This window comes from Zingiber officinale, chromosome 1B, assembly GCF_018446385.1.
Source record: "Zingiber officinale cultivar Zhangliang chromosome 1B, Zo_v1.1, whole genome shotgun sequence".
Classification (NCBI taxonomy): Eukaryota; Viridiplantae; Streptophyta; class Magnoliopsida; order Zingiberales; family Zingiberaceae; genus Zingiber; species Zingiber officinale.
In genome coordinates, this window is record NC_055986.1 from 5199513 (window position 1) to 5221172 (window position 21660).

Here is a 21660-nt window from a genome sequence, read left to right on the forward strand (position 1 = left end):
TGCGTTATTTGATGCTTTTATGTCTAAGTGTGTAGGGATTTAAGAATACAAGAAGTTGAGTAGAAGATGTAGTGGACGAGAAGAATGACACGGGAAGTGAGTTGATGAGCTCGATACATTCGAGGGATGAGAAGTTGTGAAAGAGTACATCGATGGACTAGAAGAAAGCGCGCAACACTTTCGAGGGGCGAGAAGCCGAGGAACAAGTCTGCTCGAGGAGAAGGTAGGAGTTGGATTCATGTGAGCTCAACTCTGGATGTTCGGAGAATCACCCAAGCGACTGGACAAGTCAACACAAAGTTGACTTATCCAGACGCCTGGACTCTAGGTGCCCGGACTCCAAGTGCCCAGACCAGTTTGGGTGCCTAGACCAGCTTGGGTCAGCAAAGGCGCCCTTTCGGAGACATTACAGTGGAGATAGAATTTGAGTCTACGTTAGCAATACTCTAGGTGCTTGGATCAGTTCAGGCACCTAGGCATGGATAAGAGACTTATCACAAAGCCGTTGTGGAGTCGTTGCGGAGCGGATAATGTGCCACAATGGAGGCGCTTGGACCTAGTATAGGTGCCCAGAACCCGCCACGCCATCAACGACTATATTTTGACTAGTGAACTATAAATAGAGTCATGATCCTCTTCATACAAGACAAGACTCGACCGCGAACATTGTACTTTTATTTCAACACTTTGTAGTTTTTTTTCTGTTCTTAAATGCTGTAAGAGGCTACCTCGCCTTCAACAAATGAGCTTGATAGTGTGCGTTCATCTGCTTTGGATTAATAATCTCTCTGGTTGTAACTAAGTAAAATTTGTTACTTCTTATTTTTTTTCAATTTATATTTTTATTGTTCAACTAACTTGTTCATTTTTGCTAAAGAAAGAAAGCAAAAGAAAGCGTTAATATGATTTGCAGAGTTATTTACCCCTCTTTAGTCGGCTTCACTGATACTTACAAACATTTTTGACAGGGTGAATCTAAGATGGTAGGTTTTGGAGTCGCATATTAAATAATAAAAATAATTATTAAATATACTATATAATAATAGTCTCCTCTCAACCTTCAAAGATGCATAATGTAATTGAGTTGAAACGTGAGTTATAGAAGGAGGAAAAAAAAGTTAAAATTTAGTTATCCAAAGGATTCTATTCGTGTTGGGTGTTAAAAACATGTACGATGAAATCAACTATACATATTTATTTTCGAAGGTATCAAACAATATACATATTTTGATATTTTTTTGAAAAATATCAATAGATAGCATTAATATTATTAAAAAAACTAGGGGAGGCCGTGCCTCTCCGGTCCTAATATAAATCCACCCCGACTCTAGATGACATAAGATAGACCAAAAGTTGAGCAGATTTTAAAATTCAAGTTAATGTAATCATTTTAGTCAAAACTATTATAGATTCTTCATCAATCAATTCATTTAGCAGTTATCAATAATTCTATCGTTTAAAGATGGAACCAAACATACCAACGTGCAATTCATTTTTAATCATTTGGTTAAGTTATTCATTCACCGAAAACTTTCATGGGTTAATGTAGCTTGTGCACTTAACTTATCGTTGGCAATTTTTTTTAGTTTATTAAATTAATTATGTCAAAACATGTCAATAACTTCGGATTAATGTTGTGTCACAGTTTGGCGTACGGATAATGTTTATATTTAGCAAATTTATTGGATAAGAATTTATCCGTCACATACTTATCGTATCAACAATATTAAAAAATATGAGGCCATTCTATGAGTCCCATATTGTCCACCCAGTCTGAGTGCGTACAGCCGTCCTCCAATGAGAATCTTGGTCTCGAGTTGGGTAGAAAATTCACGCAGTCCAATCTTCTCCTCGGTTTGCTTCTTATCCAAAAAATCTAGTGGACGCCGAGTGTAAGCGTGCCTCAGTCTTTAACAACCACGTGGCTACCAGAGCGCGATCCGCATAAGATATCGACGAGATGGACGGTCAAGATCTAAAACGGTTCTGAAGTCAACTAAACGGCCGTTAAAAAACGGAGTGGAACTGTTATCCTATTTCTAGCGGAGCGTGATAAAGATGCGCTTTTGTGTCTCCTCGTTCCTCATCTCTCCTTCTCTCCTCTCCTTCTTTATCCAATCCCTCCCGTCGGCGGAGCCGCAGTGATTTGATCTCGAAGGGGAAGCGGAGAAGATACGATCTTTGGTGCCATGGCGGCGGCGGCAGCTTCGTCGGTTCAAAGGGACCTTCTTTCGCATTGCGGCATCCGTTCTTCTCGACTTCCGCCTGCGGGCCTGCGCCGCCGATCTTCTTCTCTTAGATTGGACGGCGTGTTCCATAGAGGGAGGCTGGTCGCCGGGCCGCCAAGAGGGATGCCCTTGAAGGGGCACCTCGGTTCTGGCGGCTCTGCAAAGGTGATCAAATCCGGCCAAATCTTCCATTTTTTGTGCTTTTCTTGCATAAAGTTATCGCCTTTGGCGATTTTGGTGGAGATTGTTCTTGTTTCCCCCTTCTGAAGTAAAAGAGGGTCTTTTTCCTGGGTTGCAGATGACTCTTTCTTTCAAGAAGGCCATGAAATGGTGGGAGAAGGGGCTCCAACCCAACATGAAGGAGATCGAGTCGGCCGAGGATCTCTCCTGTTCTTTACTGAACGCCGGCGATCAGCTTGTTGTCGTGGATTTCTTTTCTCCTGGTTGTGGAGGCTGTAGAGCCCTCCATCCAAAGGTATTCCATTTCATCTAAAGAAATTCCCAATTTTTTTACCAGAGAGTAATCATTCACTTGAATTTCTCATCGATCATCTTGTTTGTTTGCAGATTTGTCAGATCGCCGAGTTGAATCCTGATGTCTTATTCTTCCAAATAAACTACGAGCAACACAAGTCCATGTGCTACAGTTTGCACGTCCATGTACTCCCCTTCTTTAGATTCTACAGAGGAGCGCAAGGCCGCCTCTGTAGCTTCAGCTGCACCAATGCAACTGTAAGAGCCTAGCAATGAAACCTTTCCTTCCTTCCTTCCTGTTGTTGTGGATGAATATGGCGGCCGATGGCATGTTGTAAACCACCTTTTTTCCTGGTTTAAAACAGATCAAGAAGTTCAAAGATGCTTTGTCCAAGCACACCACAGACAGGTGTAGCCTTGGGCCAGCCAGGGGGTTGGAGGAGGAAGAACTCTTGGCTTTGGCGGCAAACAGAGATCTCACCTTTGACTACCCTAAGAAACCTGTTCTTCTCCCTAAAGAAATTGCAGAGATAGCTCCGGCAACTCTCCCTGTGCCTCTACTCACTCGGGAAACTGAGAACAAGACTTTGGCTATGGCTGCGAGATGAGGCTGTTGTGTGCCTATCTCATGATCCATTACACTCTCCTTGTAAATAGATGGTGTTCTTAAAGTTAGGTATTTGTGCAGGCTGGGTGTTTTTTTTTGGTTTCAGAGGCCTGCAGACGTGTGTAATCCGTAAGGAGGGCTATTCTTCCTCCGTTGAGAGCCCTTCAAACGTCTACCGTGATCTTCTGCCAATTGCCAAAATGTTATATACCACGAAATTGTAGATCCAATTGCTATAGATAAGATCCAGCCGAACATAGATCTACTCCTCTCTGCGTCACTGCCGCGTGTCGGTGGACGAGAAGGTTAGCCTTGAGTTGAGATCTTCTGTCCCGAAAATGAAGTGTCCTTGTGTTTCTTTGTTGATCGGATGAGTTAAATCATATCTCAAGTATGCAATGCATATCATGATGATATTATGACCGTCTGATTGATAAGGGGACATGGGGAGATGTTATTTTCGGGACAGAGGATCTCAACTCCACAGCCCTGGTCAGATTTTTTTCGCGTATTTACTCTACAGCCCTGGTCAGGTTTTTTTCGCGTATTTATTAAATAACGAAGTACAGATATATCGATTTTTAGTGTATATTATTAAATAAAATATATATACTTTAACGTTGGCTCAAAGCTGATTTGCAAATGAAGTGTGAAATAAAAAAATTGTTTCAAATCTATCTGATTTTGAAATCAAAATGCTGACGGAGGCGTGATTTTATTAAAAAAGATAACAGGGAATTGATTTAGACAAATTAGCATAAAACATAATTTATTAAATATATTTTTCCCTGTTACAAATTGTACCCCCACAATAGAGAAAAAAATCCTTCAATAATTGTCCACCTGACCAATTAGAATATAAAGGAATGATAATTTTATCCTAATCTTATAGGTAATCGATATCTGATCCAATGAGAGGAGGATATGGAGAAAATTTTTATACTCGATTATAATAAATGGATATTTGGATATTGGTATATAGATATGAAGATGAATATAATTAAATTCTATCCACATCTTATCCGATACCCGATAAGAAAGCTCACTCCGAGGCACCTACTTCTGCTCATTACACTACGGGGCACGCTGCTGATGATTGACTCAGATATTCATTTGAGTTTGGAAGAGAGGAAGCTTACTCTCCCTCTTCCCTCCGTACATGAACCAGACGGGAATTGAACCAGTGACTCACGACATTGTGATTGCTCAATTTCTACCATTCTCATGCATACCTCACCTATGACAAGTATATATATATAACTTTAGCCCGATTTTCGTGTTAGAAGAAAAAGACTTAATTTGTCTCTTTATTCGATTATTAACACGTATCTCATTTTTTTTTTTATGAGAAATGTTCACCCGAAGGAACGTGAGACGAGGAAGAGCTGACAAGTACATTGAAATAATTTTTTTTTAAAAAAAACGAGAATGGTAAGGAGTAATATGATGATGGGTAGGATATAAATACTCGAAACTCCGATAGTATGAAAATGAGTATAAAAGTTAAATACCTAATAAGTATGAAAATAATTATAAATATAATAAATAAAGATAGATATAAAAAATATAAAATCTATCTAAATCCTACCCATTGTCATCCCTAAAAATACCATTAGCATCGTATATCCAAGTTTAACGCTTGCCATCATTAAATGTTGGGGAAATTAAAAATGCACTCTACCACTACCACTGCTAACCATTAGACCATCTCCAATCACAAAATTCATTTTGATGTCATTTTCAACACCAATTTGGTGTCACTTTAGCACCAAATAATTTTTCAACTCCAACCAATACACACCATTTCCTACCCTAAAAGAAATATTCCTTAGAATATTCTATTTTTCCATCTTATAATTTATTATTCAACATACATATTAATTTATTAAATATTTTAATTACGATAATAATTACTATTAAAATCAATAATTTTATGGTACATAATAATTAATTTTTAAATATTATTTATTTAAGTAATAACTAATATAAATTTATAATATAAAAAATTTACATAATAAATTCAAATTAAATAATATTAATTTATAATATTTAAGAATATTTTAAATATAAATTTAATATTATAATATATTATATTAAAAAAAAAAGTACTTGCATCATTTTGGTAAAACAGTGCAGCACCATCTCTTCACTTGCATTAAAATGGTGCAAATTTTAATTTTACTTTGAAGAGTATTTAAAATTCTTTTTATATTAAAATTGTGTAAAAAGATATGCGTTAGAGTTGATCTTATTCCGGACCCAATTAGAATACTTTTAAACCATGAAAATGTTGTTGATTCTAATACGGTCATTTCAGCATTTTTTTTTATATATATCCTAAGTATCTAAATTTTATCATTCGATTAATCTTGTGGTAGACGCAAATCTAAGAAACATGATGGTCCATAACATAATAGTCCAATATCATTGGTTGTTCGAGCACCGTATGCATCTGAAAATGCACAAAATTGAACCCTGGTGACTGGATTTATCCCACCTTACGACTGACCATCTCACCGTGTTCTGGGAGTCCATTTCAACCCCATCTTGATTCTTCAATGCATCAAGTGTTAGAAAGTGAAAGAAATTTTAGCCTTTCGGCAGAGAGTATGAATCATATACGTCTATGGACAAAGTACAAGAGAGATTGAAGTTTTCAAGCAACTTAAAGTCAAAATAGGATGCAAAGTCACATCTCAAGAAAAGGAAATTGTTGAGCTTAGAACGAGGTCAATTCGAATGAACGGGATCGGATTGAAATTTATTTTTATAAAAAATTTAAAAATTTTAAATTCTAATTAATTAAACTATTTTTCATAAAATTCTTTCAATACTTCTTCATTATCATATTAATATTTATATACATAAAAATATCTTAATTTTTAAAATAAATTTAATTTAATCTTAAAAACATTCAATAAAACTTAAATTCATATCAACCCAAATCCAACCAAAAAAAATCTCTAATCTAAAAACTTCTCAGACCTGATTTATTCATCTTGAGCTTGTTAAATTCTCAGAATCTACAGCGCAAGTCAATTTCATAGCAAATTTATGTGCTGTGTTCACATCATGATCTGAGATCACTAGTTTATGGCACTTCACTTTGCATTCAAACAGAAATAGAACTATATATTCAAACACTAGATAGCAGATACAAAGCCTATTAAACTACCAATCAGTATTAGGCAAAAGCAGATACAAACACCATTAATTATAGTCCTAATGGAGTCTTAAGGAATGCTTCACCGTGAGGTTTCTTACAAGAAACTCCATGGGAGCATAGCATACTCGACAATCTAACATTTTGTTCAGCATATTACAAGGAAAGATACATATATCTAAATACAGGGAGATGACCTTAAGCAAACTTCAAAGGTTCTTCATACTCGGGCTTCGGTAGTGATGATCATATCATTTATTGTCTGACTAGGTTCCTACATTTATTTTAACAGAACCAATTGAATTGATCTTGCTTTTGCAAGGAATCCTCCATGCCCCTAAGCATAGCACCAGAGTAACCGATTCCAGGCACATTTAGTTCCTGCTGAAACTGCACTATGCTTTCCTCCACATACTGAGTTTGCTCCACCAAGCTACCAACTTCTTCAAAAAGTTCTGCACCAATTCCTGGACCCTGTTCAAATAAGCTGTATTCCATTTTATGCCGAGGATGAATGTAACCTCCCAAGTTCAAGTTCTTGCTACCAGTAATATTGGTTTCATAGAAGTTCATCAATTCATCGATTGATTTTTGACCATCAGTAGGAATACCCAAGTCAGATATGTCAATTGGATTCTCACTCGATACAATTGCAAAAGGATTTGGCTGAGGTTTGTTCTCAATTGCCTGAAGGCTGTTGTTTGTCATCCCAACGCCAGGAGGAAGAGTGTTTTGATACTTACAGAAGTATTGGTGAGTATTTCTAGAATTTCTATCGAGAAATCCATGGCAGACATTGTTGTGTGGGCATACCACATTTTCGCAAGTGTAGATCCTCTGGTTCACATCAAGCTCATGCTCCACAGAAGTTCTCTTCTGGAATAACTCCATTTCAGTTTCTTCCTTCATCGGAACAGGTTTAACAAAGTTTGCATTAGCTGCACTGACTCCTAGTTTGAAAGAGTCACTTTTGCCTTCTCCAACACCTTCCACATCATACTCACTGCCGCATTCGTTGAAGGAGAATGCTCCGGCAATACCAACCCCTGCTGATGGGGGTGTACGAGCATCTGGATGCAGCTTGATATATGTTTCCTCTTCCTTCTTAAGGACTACAAGCCATGTCGCACTCTCCTTAGCGGTCATCTTGTCTTGCAGGCATTTGGACTGCCTAACAAGCCTGCGGATCTTCTCAATATCCGGAGACATGTGCTTGATCACCGCGGTCAAGACACTAACCTTCCAAGCCTTTTTAAGATCATGCGGCTTCTTGTAAGGGGGTGGCCCTTGTTCATTTGGAATGCCTAACTGAGCCCACCATTCCTCCCTCCCAGTCGGCCACCACGGCGGTGGGATTCCTTTTTCAAGAGGAAACCGCCGCTGTGGTGGATCACAGTGCTGCATTAGAGCCGACAGGAGAGAACCCAATGTTGTGTCTTGAAGTTCCTGCAACGAATGAGTGCCGACGGCTCCAGAGTTCGAATCACTGCCGGACACAGGAACCCCATTCTCGATCTGGTACTTGTCTATAGCAGCTGGTCCGTTGCGATCGAATCTGACCTTTTCTTTCCACCAACCCCTCAGATTATCAGAAGCACCACTGACTGGCTTGCCTTTCTCAGGAATTATTCCATAAACAAAGCCCTGAGCCTTGCAAACCTCCATCATTTTCAGCATGTACTTGAGAATTCCATCCTGTGCCCGAGACATCTTCTTCCGACGAGCCTGTTCTTGGGACTGGAATTGCTTAGCCGCATCACCAAGATCCTTGGTTTTGCTATATTGCTGCTCCTTTAAGCGCTTTAACCGCATACGGTCCCTCCACATACGCCGCTCAAGCTCTTCTATGTCTAAATCCTCATCACTCTCTTCATCACCAGCCTCAGCAAATTTTTCTGGTGGATTCTCAACGAGGTCTCCTTCTCCAATCATGCAATCGCCCATCAAAGGCTGAAGGAAGCTACCATAACTGATGCTCTTCTCGTTATTGGAGGGGAAAATTTGTGCATAATTTGGGCCACAAGGATAGGCCATTTCTTCAACTAATAAGCCTCCCATAATCTACAGAAGCAACAGATCCACCTCAGTAATAGAAAACTAATGTATGAAGAAAAGGAAGACTAAACAAGCATAACCAAAACCAGATTAATCCAAATCAAAATCTTAAAAGAAGCAACACTTAATGCTATTTTAGATTAATCAAACTGAAGCACCAGATACAGGCTGTTTGCCCAATTATGGAATCTAAAATAAATAAATCTCCAGAGAACAAAGAAAGCATCAAACATTAATATTTTTTTTTTGGCAGCTAACGAGACCAGATCTTAATTAAGCTTTTCAAACAGGAAAGAACGAGGATTTGAATGAATAGAACAAAAACTATAAGCTCCAGTTGTTAAATGGGACAAATTCCTAGACGAAGTGAGCAGATCCAGTCGCAAAAAGTCATCATCTTATTATCTCCCTATAAAGTAACCAGATCTTCTTTAGCCTAATCAAACTGCACACGCTTCCGCAACGCGTGAAAAATCTTTAAAACCGAGTGTGTTGAAGGCGGATTCTTTCCTGTAACAGTAGTCTCACCAAAACCCCAGAAAAATCGAAACTTTTTTCACCTTACGGCAGCGAAAAGGCCTCTCACTCTCTCTCTACGCGCTATAAGCATTTAGCAAGCAAACACATCTCAGACGGCGCCGCCAAAAGCTCAAAAAGACATCCCGGAGCCAAAGCGCGGAAACCAAGGGAAAAATCCCATAGATCCACACTGAGCACAGTAACGTTCAGCAAAATAAAAAAAAAGAGGAACCTTTAGGGCAAAAATCGCACCTTTTACCTTCCGCCGGCGTGCACAAGCGCAGTAAGCGCCGCCTCCTCGCGACTCGCCGACGATTCCTCTGCTTCAGCGGGGATTCAAGGAGCGGAGTGCTGGAGAAGGTGAGAGAAGCAGAATAATCAGCGAAGTATCACCGCAAAAGATAATGGATGATGGGGCTCGCAAAGTGGAGGGGGAGGGAGATTGAGACCGGCGAGAAAAGTTAAAGGAATGATTAATAAAACAAGAATCGAGAAAAAAAATAAAAGGAAGGGGGAGCGAAGGTGGTGGTCCTATCCACAGTCAACTCTGCCTCCTCTCCTCCTTGCCCCCATGACTCTGTTGCTTTCCCCGGTCTCAGTTATTATTCGCCATGGCCATACGGACTGCCGGGATGCTCCCGAGCACGTGACGGTTGCAATTACTCCTTTACCCATTGGTAATATAAAATCACCGCATGCGTTTAGATGATTTTTTTTTAAAAAAAAAAGATTTTCCATATCAACATTTATGAAAAAAAAAAATAGAGCGTGCTACGGTAATAAATATAATATTTATTTTGTAGATTTCATGTCCTAAAAAAACAATACTATCATAAAAATAATAATTAATCCTCGTATCATCAGTAAATAAATGAATCAAAGAAGAGTGAATCAGAGAAGCATGTATGTTTTTGATATAATCAAGCATAAAAAACAAAATGATAAAATTAAATAATTATTTATTTATTCCAGGAGATGAAAACGTGCACAACTTTGGTGCTAATTTAACTTGTATGTGATAATTAATTATTGATGGGTTTTTGTAAAAATCAGATGAGGTGGACTCCAACTGGCTTGATAGATACATATGCTTAAATAATTTAAGAAAAAATATTTAATTTATTAAGATAATGTTTTTTTTCTTTTCCTTTCTTTTGCTACTATTTGAAACAAGACCCCTACCTAACTCACGTTGAGTGAGGTGCTCTTTGATACTTTTTATGTGTATTGTTTTTTTTAAGAAAAAAAAATACAAATTCTAGATCCGATTTTGGACAAATTAAGTATAATTAATTAGCTTAAAATTTTAAAATATTAGTTTTAAGGGTCTCTATGTGAAACGTAAGTGTATACATACTAATTTGTAAAGAGAGAAAAGAAGCCGCCGCAATAAATGGAGCAAGAAGAGGATTTGTAGAAGAGCTAGTGAAGGTGATTCATGAGTAATTAGGAACTTAAAAGGAGAGTGACAATACGATATAGCCACGAGAAAGAAGAGAAGGAAAGCGAGAATAGAGATCTCCATGTGATAATAAAGATACGACAAGAGAGGGGAGGAGGTTTAAGTGGTTGAGGAAAGGGAACCCAATAAATGAGAGCCTTGGATGCCTACAATATGACTTGTAATGATTGGTAAAGGTGAAGGGATAAAATCAAAAGCCATACCCTACCATGATCATATACCAATTACACAAAAAAAAAAAGGAAAAAATCACATGCTCCTCACTTTATGATCATGTCCTTGAATCTTTATCCTTTCAAGCTATATAAGAAAACAAAAACTTCGAGATTTGGATGAACTTTGAGGTAATACCAAGACTTGAGGAATTTTTTTTTTAAAGAAAAATATTTTATTTCTCATTGCGTTGTTTAAAAGTAAAAAGAATCTAGTGGACGCCAAATCCAATGTGTCCAAGTTCAATCCTCATGAAACTGAAGTGAAGAAGATAAACTTACGAATTGAACCCGATCAATTGTTTGGTTCTGTCCAGATAAAGAGTAACCTACATAAGTTTGGTTCCATCATCCCAATTCTAAATCCACCAAAATATGAAATAGTTTTATCTTTTCAAACTGATAAACTAAATTTTGACAATTCGGTTAGGTTTTTGTTTCTCAATTTGGCTTTTGGAAGACTGAATAAACCTCATAAATCCTATGAGAACAATCTAGGAAAGTTGGCAGGTGGATTGCATGGAAGACACCTAAAAGCTATCAACTGTAATATAACCAAACTGTGGATTGTATGGAAGACTTTGATTATTTCATTGTATTCTAAGTCAAACCTAAATCCCTTAAAAATCTTTTGTTTCTGGGACACTGCAGAGTGCAGAGTGCATTTACAAATGCAGGAAGATATGTACGACTTACTCCATTTGCTGATATTGCTTGATTCTTTTAACCATCCGTGTTGACCCTGAGACGGGTTGGAGGGCGCTGGGGCGAGCGTATTCGTCTTTTTATCACAATTGATTCTTTTAACCACACCCGTTGCATACAAGAATTAATATTTACTAATATCAAATGCTTCGGAAACATCCACTTACTTAAAAATATTCATGCATTTGCCCATTCTTCTCCATGCCCAACAATCTTGCATGCTATAAAGCAGAAACAAAAAACAATCTTGATAGAGTTCCTTTTGATGCAGTCAGTAACATTGATCACATGAGCGGCCAAAAAAAAAATGATATCGCTAGGTTTTAACTTCAACCGGTAAATCTATTTCCACCAGCAATAAGAAGGCAAAATAGCTCAAAATTTTCATTAAAAAAGAAGAAGCTAAAAATAAAAAAAAAAATACCTTCGGTTAATTCTATTCAATAGGAACGGTAAATGGTTGGTTAAATTGAATGAACCTACTAAAATTAAAAGTTTGATTCAATTAATTAGGAAATTCATATTTTCCCTTAAAATATTAGTTATTTCAGCTAAATCTGTTCGGTCTTAATTTTAAAATCTGAATATGATTAAATTAATTAAACTGAATTTGGCTATATCTAAATCGGAAATCGAGTTTAAAATCAGTAATTCCGTAATTCATAAATTCCCTTCCCTCTTGAGTCATGGTTTAACAGAAAGTTTAGTTATTTCAATTTTTTACATTTAATTAATATTTTATCAATTCAATTTAATTATGTAAAAAAAATATTTAAACGATTCAACTACTGATTGATTGTTCACTCCTTGATTGTTCACTCCGGGTTTGATATAAGGATAATGCTAAATGATCAGAATCTGATCAACTAGAATCAATACATGTAAGTGTACACATGGGTATTTTAGTAATATCATATGTGTACATTAATTATATACATTCTAATTAGAGGATAAAAAATTCTAGATGATCAAATTTTAGCCAACAAAAATTACCGTTGATATAATTGAACGAAAATAGTACATCAAATTCCCAAAGGCTCACGTGAAGTTTCAGAATTTCTAAAAAGCGTGCCAATGTTTCATTATTCCCAAAAAAGACATTCCAATTACAATTTTACCCCTTTTCACGCAGGCAACTGTTTTTTCTCTCTTTACATACCACTTATCTTCATTCTAAATTAAATTAAATTAATTTAAACACCATTTAAACTTTAGTAAATAGTCCTCTAAATTTATTTATTTATTATATTTTTATTTTTAATTTTAAAATTTTAATAAAAAATATAAAAAGAAGGTTAATAAACCATTAAAAATATTTTTTTTGTGTTTTTAAGTATCTTCAATTTTTAATATGTAATTATAAAAGAGTAAAAAATAAAAATAATAGCAAGCATTAATTTTATTAATAAAAATAATAAAAAAATCACTTTGGTACTGGTCATCAGAAATTAGTACCACAGTATTCTAAAAGTTTCAAATTATTTTGAATACTATTGGGAGGACTTTAAAACAATAAAAGAGAGATTATTTAGACTCATTCTTACCTAATAAATGCATTGAAGTTGGAATGAGCCCGATTAGAACTCTTTAGGTTTATCAATAAATTTCGATCAAAATCTATTGATGGACCTAGACGACTTGGATTTCTGAAATTTTATAATGAGATGAAAATGCATAATGTGTAGAAGGTAAATATAGTGAAAAATCTTGATCCTAAGTCTCTAACTTAAAGTTATACGTCCATGCCAATTTACACCAAGTCTTAAACTTTTTAAACCTTTTGAGTAATACTGAAAATCCTTTATGATGATAACGGAGGACACATTTGGATTCCTAGGCACTGCAGAAATCTACATGAGTTGGAATGAGCCAGATCAGAGCTCTCTAAGTTCATTAATGAGTTTTAACTGAAATCCATTGATGGATCTAAATGACTTGGATTTCTAAAATTTTATAATGAGATGAAAGTGTAGAGTGGGTAGAAGATAGATTTAATTTGAGTTTGATTTAAGTTAAGTTTAATTTAAGTTGAGTTTAATTTAAGTTAAGTTTAATTAATTTGAGTTTGATTAATTTGAGTTAAGTTTAATTTTAATTGAGTTTAATTTTAGTTGAGTTTAATTTTTGACCTAATACTCAATTTAACCTAAATTCATCTTACACTTTTCTAGATTTTCAAACAATGGATCTTATAGATTTTATGAGTTAGTTATTAATTTTATATTTATTAATTTAATTTAAAATCTAAGAATTGATTATCATTTGAGTTAGATTCAAGTTTAACCGTCAATTAGTTAAGTACACATTTTAAAAATTAGCTTCCAAACTGTGGTGAGACATAGGAACTTTCTTTTGTATCGGAGCAACGACTATTTCTAGACAAATCTTTTCTAAGAAAATGTAGCCCCCAGGGCATAGTGTAAATGGTGGGTGTATGACATATCTGACGTAATAGTCAGAAGTCGATTCTCAGAAACTAATGACTTGGGATTTACTCCACCTTTTGTTTAATACCTGTATACCATATTTACCTCCCTCCATATCTATAGGGCTGACACTAGAGGGTCGTTAAGGTAGCGAATTTATATTTTTTTTTTAAAGAAAATATATATTTAAATTTTCTATTAAAAAAATCTTAGTCTAACTAATTTAGGATATGACGAAATAGTTTCAGTTAGTTTCACTTAGCTAAATAGACCAAATAGGGTACATCTTACCCTACTTGACTCCTAGACCAAGCTTTTCTAACATACTATCATCTCGTCCCACCTTGGTACTAGGTTAAGCAAATCTCAATCAAGCCTAAGTCCTTATCTAACTATTCTAAGTTAAACAAAAAATAAAATAAAATAATAAAGCGGTAAATCAAACAAGCATGCAAGTTTATTTATTAATAAAAATAGTTTTTTTATTGATTCCTCCTAGATCGTAACCGAGATAACTCGATAAGGTCTATCTAGGTAATGAATTTGACCCTTGGGGATCCAATATTAATTTGGTCCAACTTAATTAGTCAAGTTTGATTTAGGGACTCATGCTTGGACTTGGTTTCTATTTCGATTATTAATTGACAAGTAAGATTTGAAACGAGACTTAGTCTTCTATCCTAGTTCAGATCGATTGTATACCTCTCTTTATTTTTCAAGAATCATATCAAGATTTTTGGAGCCCAAAGTAAATCCTTCCAATGAATCCTTAGTTCTTTGACTTAAGTTTTTAATGTGAAATTTTCTTCCTCAAATTGTTAAACTTGAGTTGAAGTTTCACTTTGAACTTGCTCAGTCAAAGAACTTGGGATAATTTTCTTCTTAAGTGCTATTACCTCCTTTTGGAGTGACTTGAATCGAACATTCAATTTAGCTAATTTTCACGTCAAATAATTAATTAACATATGCAATCTTTCGACTGAAAGAGAGTATACCTCATTGTTTGGATCGTTTGAAATAGATACGGATCCGTGGCTTCTCTCGGACTCAGCTTTGGAGTCGAATCCAGTTTTGGACTTGGATTCGGTCTTGGCCACCAGTTCTTGCACAAGTAGTACCAGAAAACTTGCTTGTTCTTCCTCATACTTTTTGCCCGAAGACTCTAACCATGTTGCTTTCAATGTCTTCCTTCTTCTTTGCTTAATGTTCGGGCACTCCGACTTGAAGTGTCCTTTCTTATAACACTCGTAACATGTCACTTCAAACTTGGGCTTCATGGTTTGATTCATACCTGTTTGGTTGTCCTTTGATTAGATCATCCTCTTCTTCTTTAGCATTTTCCAAACTAGGTTGACTAGTTTGGAGGTGAGCTTCTCGTCATCTTCATAATCAGATTTGTCTTCAGATTCGGGTTTGGGTTGGTACTTGGGCTTCAACTTCTTATTTGTGAGTTACTTGGGCTTCAACTTCTTATTTGTGAGTTACTTGGGCTTCAACTTCTTATTTGTGAGTTTTCTTGCAAGCAACGCAATATCTTAATTTCTCGGCTAGAGTAGCATTAGTTCATTTATGAAGTTCAAATTCAAAAAATAGTTCATCTAATCTAATCTAATTAATGAAAGATTCTTAAAAACTTTGTAAGCATCTATCATAGATGCCTACAAATTATTCCTTAGAAAAGTGTTTAATTAGAGTATACCTTATAATATCGCGGTTCTCTACTTTCCGTCCGATCAAGTGGAGTCCGTTAAGCAAATCTTGGATTGACTCACCGATTCTCCATTCTACATTTTGTTGTTATATAATTTATTCAAAAATAAATCTTTCTTACATATCTTAGCGTCAGAGGTTCCTTCATGAAACTTGATAAATTTTTGCCAAAGATCCTTTGTGCTGTTGAATGATCCAACTCGATTCATCTCCTCTTTGGTCAAGCTGCATTGTAAGGTCTGAGTGGCTTTAGCATCAGCCTCGATTTGCTTTCTTGTTGGTGTATCCCACTTGTCATAGGCGATGGGTAATTCGTCTTCAATGGGAAGTGTGAATTCTATTTGGATCACGATCCAAATCTCCACTTGGGTCTTGACATGGAACTCCATTTGACCTTTCCAATAACCATAGTCTTCGTCGAAGAAAAGAGGCGATCGTACGGTACTGTTCTCTTCTTGATAGGCTATTAAAATATCTTGTATGACAAAAACATGAAAAATATACCAAGACTTGGTCTTGGATTAGTAGCGTGGGAAGAGAATAATGTATTCAAAAAAATATTGCTCGAGTAGTATTGCACCAATTTTGAGAAAAAAATAAAAAAAATAATGACATATTTGTTAGAAAAGATTATTACACTACTTTTGACTAATGACAAAAAAAAATAAAATGCAAAACCAAAAAAAGAAATGAAATGCTCTTATGGTGGTTTCATTAATTTAAAGCGACTCTGCTCTGATACTAATTGTAGAATTGAAAAGTACGCTAGAGGGGGGGGGGGGGAGGGGGTGAATAACATGAGCCACTTTTTTTACTTTTTTGTAAAACGATTGAGAAAATGCAGCGGAAATAGAATTAAGATAAGGGCAAAGAAAGCAATACTAACACTTTATTTTTACTTAGTTCACACCCAACGATTGCTAGTCCAAGACCCACACTCGTTAAGTACTTTCGTTGGACAATTCACTAAAGATTCGTCAATTACAAAAACCATTGATGACAAATAATGAAATGAAAATTAACGAACAATTATATCGATAACTTGCAAAGGATATACACTTGAGTGTTGTCATCGGAGGAATATTTCGGCGTTATGGAGAGCTTTTCAGAGCAGCACGCAACCACGGAAGTCATAGAGAATGATGTACTAAAGCTGTTGTTGAAGGCTCTTTTTATAGGTTCATTCGAGTGCTTGGACTGGTCCCCGAGTGCCCCCCCCTGTGAAACTCTATCTGCCAAAGTTTATCTTGATCCGAGCGCCTGGACCACTCTCAGGCACCTAGACTCTAATGTGTGTCAGCAGGAGTGTACCAACTCATATGCTTGCGTAATTGGATGCTGACTCACCCGGGCGCTTGGACCCTCTGAGGGGGTCTGAACTTCGGGTGCCTAGAAGTCCCTTTTCCCGCCAACTTACAGCTTCAATTTCTTGCATCACGATGTTAGAAAAATAGATATAATATAATGATTTGGGCAGTTTCAGGACTATCCAATTTTGACTTTAGATTTCACTAAAATTCTAGGTTGAACCAACGCCTACTATTCCCTTAACAAGGAACGCGTCATCACCTACTCCTCTCAAGAGAGTTTACCTTTTTGCCAAACACCCAATCCTCCATACCTATTTAAATTTTTACTTAGCATTCAATCTTTGACCTGAGGACTTCCAGCTAGACGTTTGATCCTCGATCATCCTAAATGTTTGCTTGGTCTCCGCGACCCCCAAGGCTTCTGCCCATTGTCCTCGATTTGCCAAGAATTCTGCTCAGTCCACTCGACCAGGACTTCAAGCTGAATCCATTTGACCAGAACTTCTTTACCTAGCCTCAACTAGGACTTTTTTGTACACTCAGGTAACCTTGTTACATCAAACAATCCTTAACTTGAATATTTGTCAATATCAAAACACAGGTTTGATTAGTTGATGCTTCTAGCACCAACATCATGTAGGTTTCTACAATACCTAAGAGTCTTTGTACAAATTGGCAAAACCCTATAACTTCATGTAAGAAACTCAGAATCAAGATTTCTCACTATATTTATCTTCTACACACTCCGCACTTCCATCTCATTATAAAATTTCAGAAATCCAATTAATCTAGATCCATCATTGAGTTTTAGTCAAAATCTATTGATGAACTTAGAGAGCTTTGAGTTAGCTCATTCCAACTCATGTAGGTTTCTGCAGTGCCCAGGAGTCTAAATGTGCCCTCCGTTATCATTGTAAAAGATTTCTAACATTGCTTATAAGATTTAGAAAATTTCAAACTTTGGGAAATTGACACGAGCCTATAATTTCTATCTTCACACAATGGCCATGCAATGATGAAGTGATAAGAATTTATCTACTCCTGAGGGCTCGGACCTGCTCCGAGCACCTGGATCGCTGCTGATGTAGACCCAAAGTTAATCCACTTGTCGAGGCGCCCTTTCGACACTAAATTAGTCCGAGTGCCCGGACTCCGGGCACCTGGATATGGTCCAGGCTACCAGAGAAAGTTAACTCTATGTTGACTTTGTCTGATTTTTTGCTTCGGTCGCTTGGGTGATTTCCTGGCCATCCAAAGTTGACCTCACCTGAATCCAACTTTGGCCTTTTTCCCTCGAGCAGTCTTTTGCTCTGGCTTCTCATTCCTCGGAACCACCGCGCGTATCCTTCTCGCTCCACTGGCATACTCTTCTGTAGCTTCTCGTCCCTCGGATGCACCGAGCCCGTCGACTCGATTCCTATGCCATCCTTCTCATCCACTACGTCTTTCGCTCGAATTCTTACGTTCCTAAGTCCATGCACACTTAGACGCAAGACATCAAATATGCAGAGCCTAACTTAACTTGGTTGACCACATCAAAACCAACACAGGGTACTTACAAAATCAAGGGTGTTAGCGTTTACTTCTAGTTTTCCGTTGCAATAAATCACCGACGAAGCGATTGGAGCTAATCACCCCCTCTAGCTCACCGGAGTGTCCTAATAATGGTGGTCTCTTATCATAGAGTTCCATAAAGTTACGAAACTAATTCTTGGTTTAGGAGTCAAGCCAAGGTTATAAGGGATGTTATCCCTATAGTTGACCTTAAGGAGACTAGTGTGACCAAGATTTCTAAGAAGTCTAGGAAGATCATTAGGAAGGTATCAAGGAAAAAATATCTCTAATGAATACCTAGAATACCCAAGGAGCACAAATAAATTTTGAGTTTCTAAGAGTATGTTCTTTACATTCTAGATGTGTTTAAAGTGTACCAACTTAAATTGGAAGAGTAGTTAACTCAACCATGATGAAGTTGACACTTTAGGACATTTTTAAGATATTATAATATCTTGAAAATGAAAAGTTATTTTACTCTTAAAAGAGTAAAATGTGCCAAAATTTAAAGATTTGGGCTTAATTAAATTGGCATAAATAGAATAGAAGTCAAAGAAATGTCAAGTTGGGATTTTGATATTTTCTTGGGAGAAAAGGAAAAAATTAGATTTATTTTTAAACCTACCGATTTGTTAGTAATGCTTAGATAGATAGTCTAGGTATTTTCTTTATTCTAAAATTGTTATGATTATATATCGTATTATATGTCATGACATTATTGCTTTTGCATTCATATTTTTATAAAAATATCATATGTCATGCTATATATAATACATGCATCATTTAGATATGATATTTTTTTTTTAGAAATATACATTTTAATGTATGTCATGATCATTTTCATGCATAAATTTTAATTCCTTATAATTAAGGGCAATAACATCAATTGACATCCTAGGTTGGATGATCAAAGTTAAATTATCTAGTTAGATATGTATGATCCCTTAGTTAGGGAAAATCTAATCTAAATATCACAAAAATCATAAAGTTGACTTGTTTATGTATTGAGATACATTAGATACAAGTGAGATGTTAGAAAGATGAATCAAACTTAAGATGTTGATTTAGTGCATCTTTTTGGAGTTTTAGTATCATCAAAACATAGATCATGTGAAGTCCAATTATGGGGAAAGATAATATACAAGTCACGTGCATCTAGGCCAAAAATCATGGTTGAAAATTTAGTTTTGAAAACCATTTTAAAATCATTTTAGAAAACCTTAGTGAAATCTACTTTTTAATAGGAATCCCCATTGATTAGTTAGATACAAAGTAGAGTGAACATTGAAGTTTTCAATGGTTTCTAATTTTGTATCAATTTTTGAAAATGAGGGTTATTTTCATAAAAAAAACTATTTTTTTCATTATAGTATATGATATAAATAATGTTTACATAAAATTTCATATTTTTTAGAAAATCATAGAATTATTTAGGGATTTCTGAATTATGGTCTAAAATTGAAATAAAAAAATTCAAAAATAGTAATCAATTAAGCATGGTTCAATCGATTAGAATGTTTTTCCATGAGCATAGAAAATCATGGAATCAATTATTAATCAATTAACATGGGCGTAATCGATTGAATCCTAGCTTCAATCGATTCAGAGAGACTGTAATCGATTAATAGCTAAAATCAATCGATTAAGAATACTGTTCTTAGTTTAAATAGTCTGATTTCAATCCATTAAGCTACATGTTCCTATCCAAAGGCGTGAAGCTGGAAAGCCGGGGATGTGGAAGTTCCGCTGACTGGATGAACACCTCGCTCCTATCTGCTAAATAAACTAAACCAAGGAAGGGGATCCCTGACATTGACCCTCCGACGCTCAAGTTAGAAACAGAAGGAGAGAAATCGAAAATAATAGGGACAGAGATGAATTCTTACCTTTCTTCATACTTATCATACTCTTTTATACCTGTCTTAGTGACCTTTCATATGCCTTTATTTAATGATATTAATTGTAAACAGAAGACATTTTTATCTTGGCTTCTCCGCATTTAATGATAGATGGAGTGTTCTCTTTCGTTTTCTCTTCCCCTTATTAAGTATCCATCTTTTCCTCTTTTATTATATCGATTCATTACACTGTCAATGGCATACCCCGAGTCGGACGAGTGACCCGCTTGACCCGCTCTCCTGTCGATCGGGCTGACCATACATTGCTTCATCCAGACGGTCGACCGGACAGCGATTCCTCCGATCGGCCTATGTAGCCCCCTCTCGGTCGGGTGACGCGGTTAAGCCTCTGACCCTAACGTTGACTATTTTGACTTTGACTTTCACCGTGGTCGTTGACCTTACTAGGTGGGCTCCTCTTTATCGTCACATCACTATGTTTAGTCGAGTTAACCATTTCTAACCCTCCAAAGTGCTTTGATAAGTATTTAAGGGTAATTTTCTTGATAAAAATAAAAAAGGAATGGTTAAAGGGGACTAATGTGAAGTTTAGGAGGAGGTTAGATTCAACGTTGAATTTTTCAACCTCATAGCTTCAATTTTGGATTTCCTAAAGGTTGATGAACTCAAAATCATTGTTAGTGCAATGATAGAAATTTGGATCATATTTTGAGAGGGAGTTTCTCCTTAAAAGCATGATTTACTTTTTTTTAGAAGGTCGAGAACCTTTATTGTAATAAATGCTTAAGGTTGAGCATTAGAGACAATGGAAGATTGGAAATCTTCATTAGAATGAATGAATGTTTTAGGGTGAGCATATGATATATACTCACGGGTGAGCATAGGATGCAATGGAAGGTATACGACTTTAATTGAGTTCCTTTGACAAAATTGACTCTTAAGGTGAAGAGTTTTTTATGTGTGTCAAAGGGGGAGAAAATGTAGGGTTAAGTTAGAAACTCACATTCATGCTTTGGCATGAGATGAAGAATGGAGTTGGGCAAATATGGGTTAGTCTAACTTAAACATATTATCAAATATAAAAAAGGGAGATTATTGGTTCAATCATTCTTGGGTCAAGGCTGATCAGTTTGATTAAGCTCGAGTGGATTCAAGCTTAAGTTTTGATGTTTAGACAATATGTGAGAGAAGTTAAGTAAGTCATGGAGGATCTGATACTTGATTAGGAAAGTCCTAACTATAGTTAGGTAAATGAAAACCCAAGTGGGTCAAGGAGGACCATATGTTGACAAAATAAAAGTCCAAGTTGGTCAAGGATAACTGTACATTGTCAAAGGAAAAGCCCAGGTGGGTTAAGGAAGACCGCACGTAGAAAT

General features: G+C 36.1%; 2 protein-coding genes across 3 annotated transcripts; one reads left to right on the forward strand and one right to left on the reverse strand.

The window, feature by feature from the left end:
• Positions 1 to 2058: 2058 nt before the first annotated feature.
• Positions 2059 to 3484, forward strand: LOC122047896 (thioredoxin-like 1-2, chloroplastic). Its single transcript, XM_042609431.1, has 4 exons — positions 2059 to 2393; positions 2527 to 2703; positions 2796 to 2960; positions 3068 to 3484. Exons 1-4 carry the CDS (start codon positions 2190 to 2192, stop codon positions 3308 to 3310), a joined length of 789 nt encoding a protein of 262 aa, XP_042465365.1. The 5' UTR covers positions 2059 to 2189; the 3' UTR covers positions 3311 to 3484.
• A 2930-nt stretch (positions 3485 to 6414) lies between these two features.
• Positions 6415 to 9627, reverse strand: LOC122047907 (protein ETHYLENE-INSENSITIVE 3-like 1a). Of its 2 annotated transcripts, none has more exons than XM_042609447.1 (2): positions 9306 to 9627; positions 6415 to 8533 (listed from the first exon to the last, which is right to left on the reverse strand). In XM_042609447.1, exon 2 carries the CDS (start codon positions 8528 to 8530, stop codon positions 6758 to 6760), a length of 1773 nt encoding a protein of 590 aa, XP_042465381.1. In that variant the 5' UTR covers positions 8531 to 8533; positions 9306 to 9627; the 3' UTR covers positions 6415 to 6757. The 2 variants fall into 2 exon arrangements, with proteins under 2 accessions (XP_042465381.1, XP_042465375.1); XM_042609441.1 differs by having other exon boundaries at positions 9299 to 9626.
• Positions 9628 to 21660: the final 12033 nt, after the last annotated feature.

Coding starts and splice junctions, on each gene's coding strand:
- LOC122047907 (XM_042609447.1), bottom strand. CDS start 8,530: ATGGGAGGCTTATTAGTTGAAGAAATGGCCTATCCTTGTGGCCCAAAT.
- LOC122047896 (XM_042609431.1), top strand. CDS start 2,190: ATGGCGGCGGCGGCAGCTTCGTCGGTTCAAAGGGACCTTCTTTCGCAT. Junction 2,704..2,795: donor GTAGAGCCCTCCATCCAAAG/GTATTCCATTTC, acceptor GTTTGTTTGCAG/ATTTGTCAGATCGCCGAGTT. Junction 2,961..3,067: donor TCAGCTGCACCAATGCAACT/GTAAGAGCCTAG, acceptor GGTTTAAAACAG/ATCAAGAAGTTCAAAGATGC.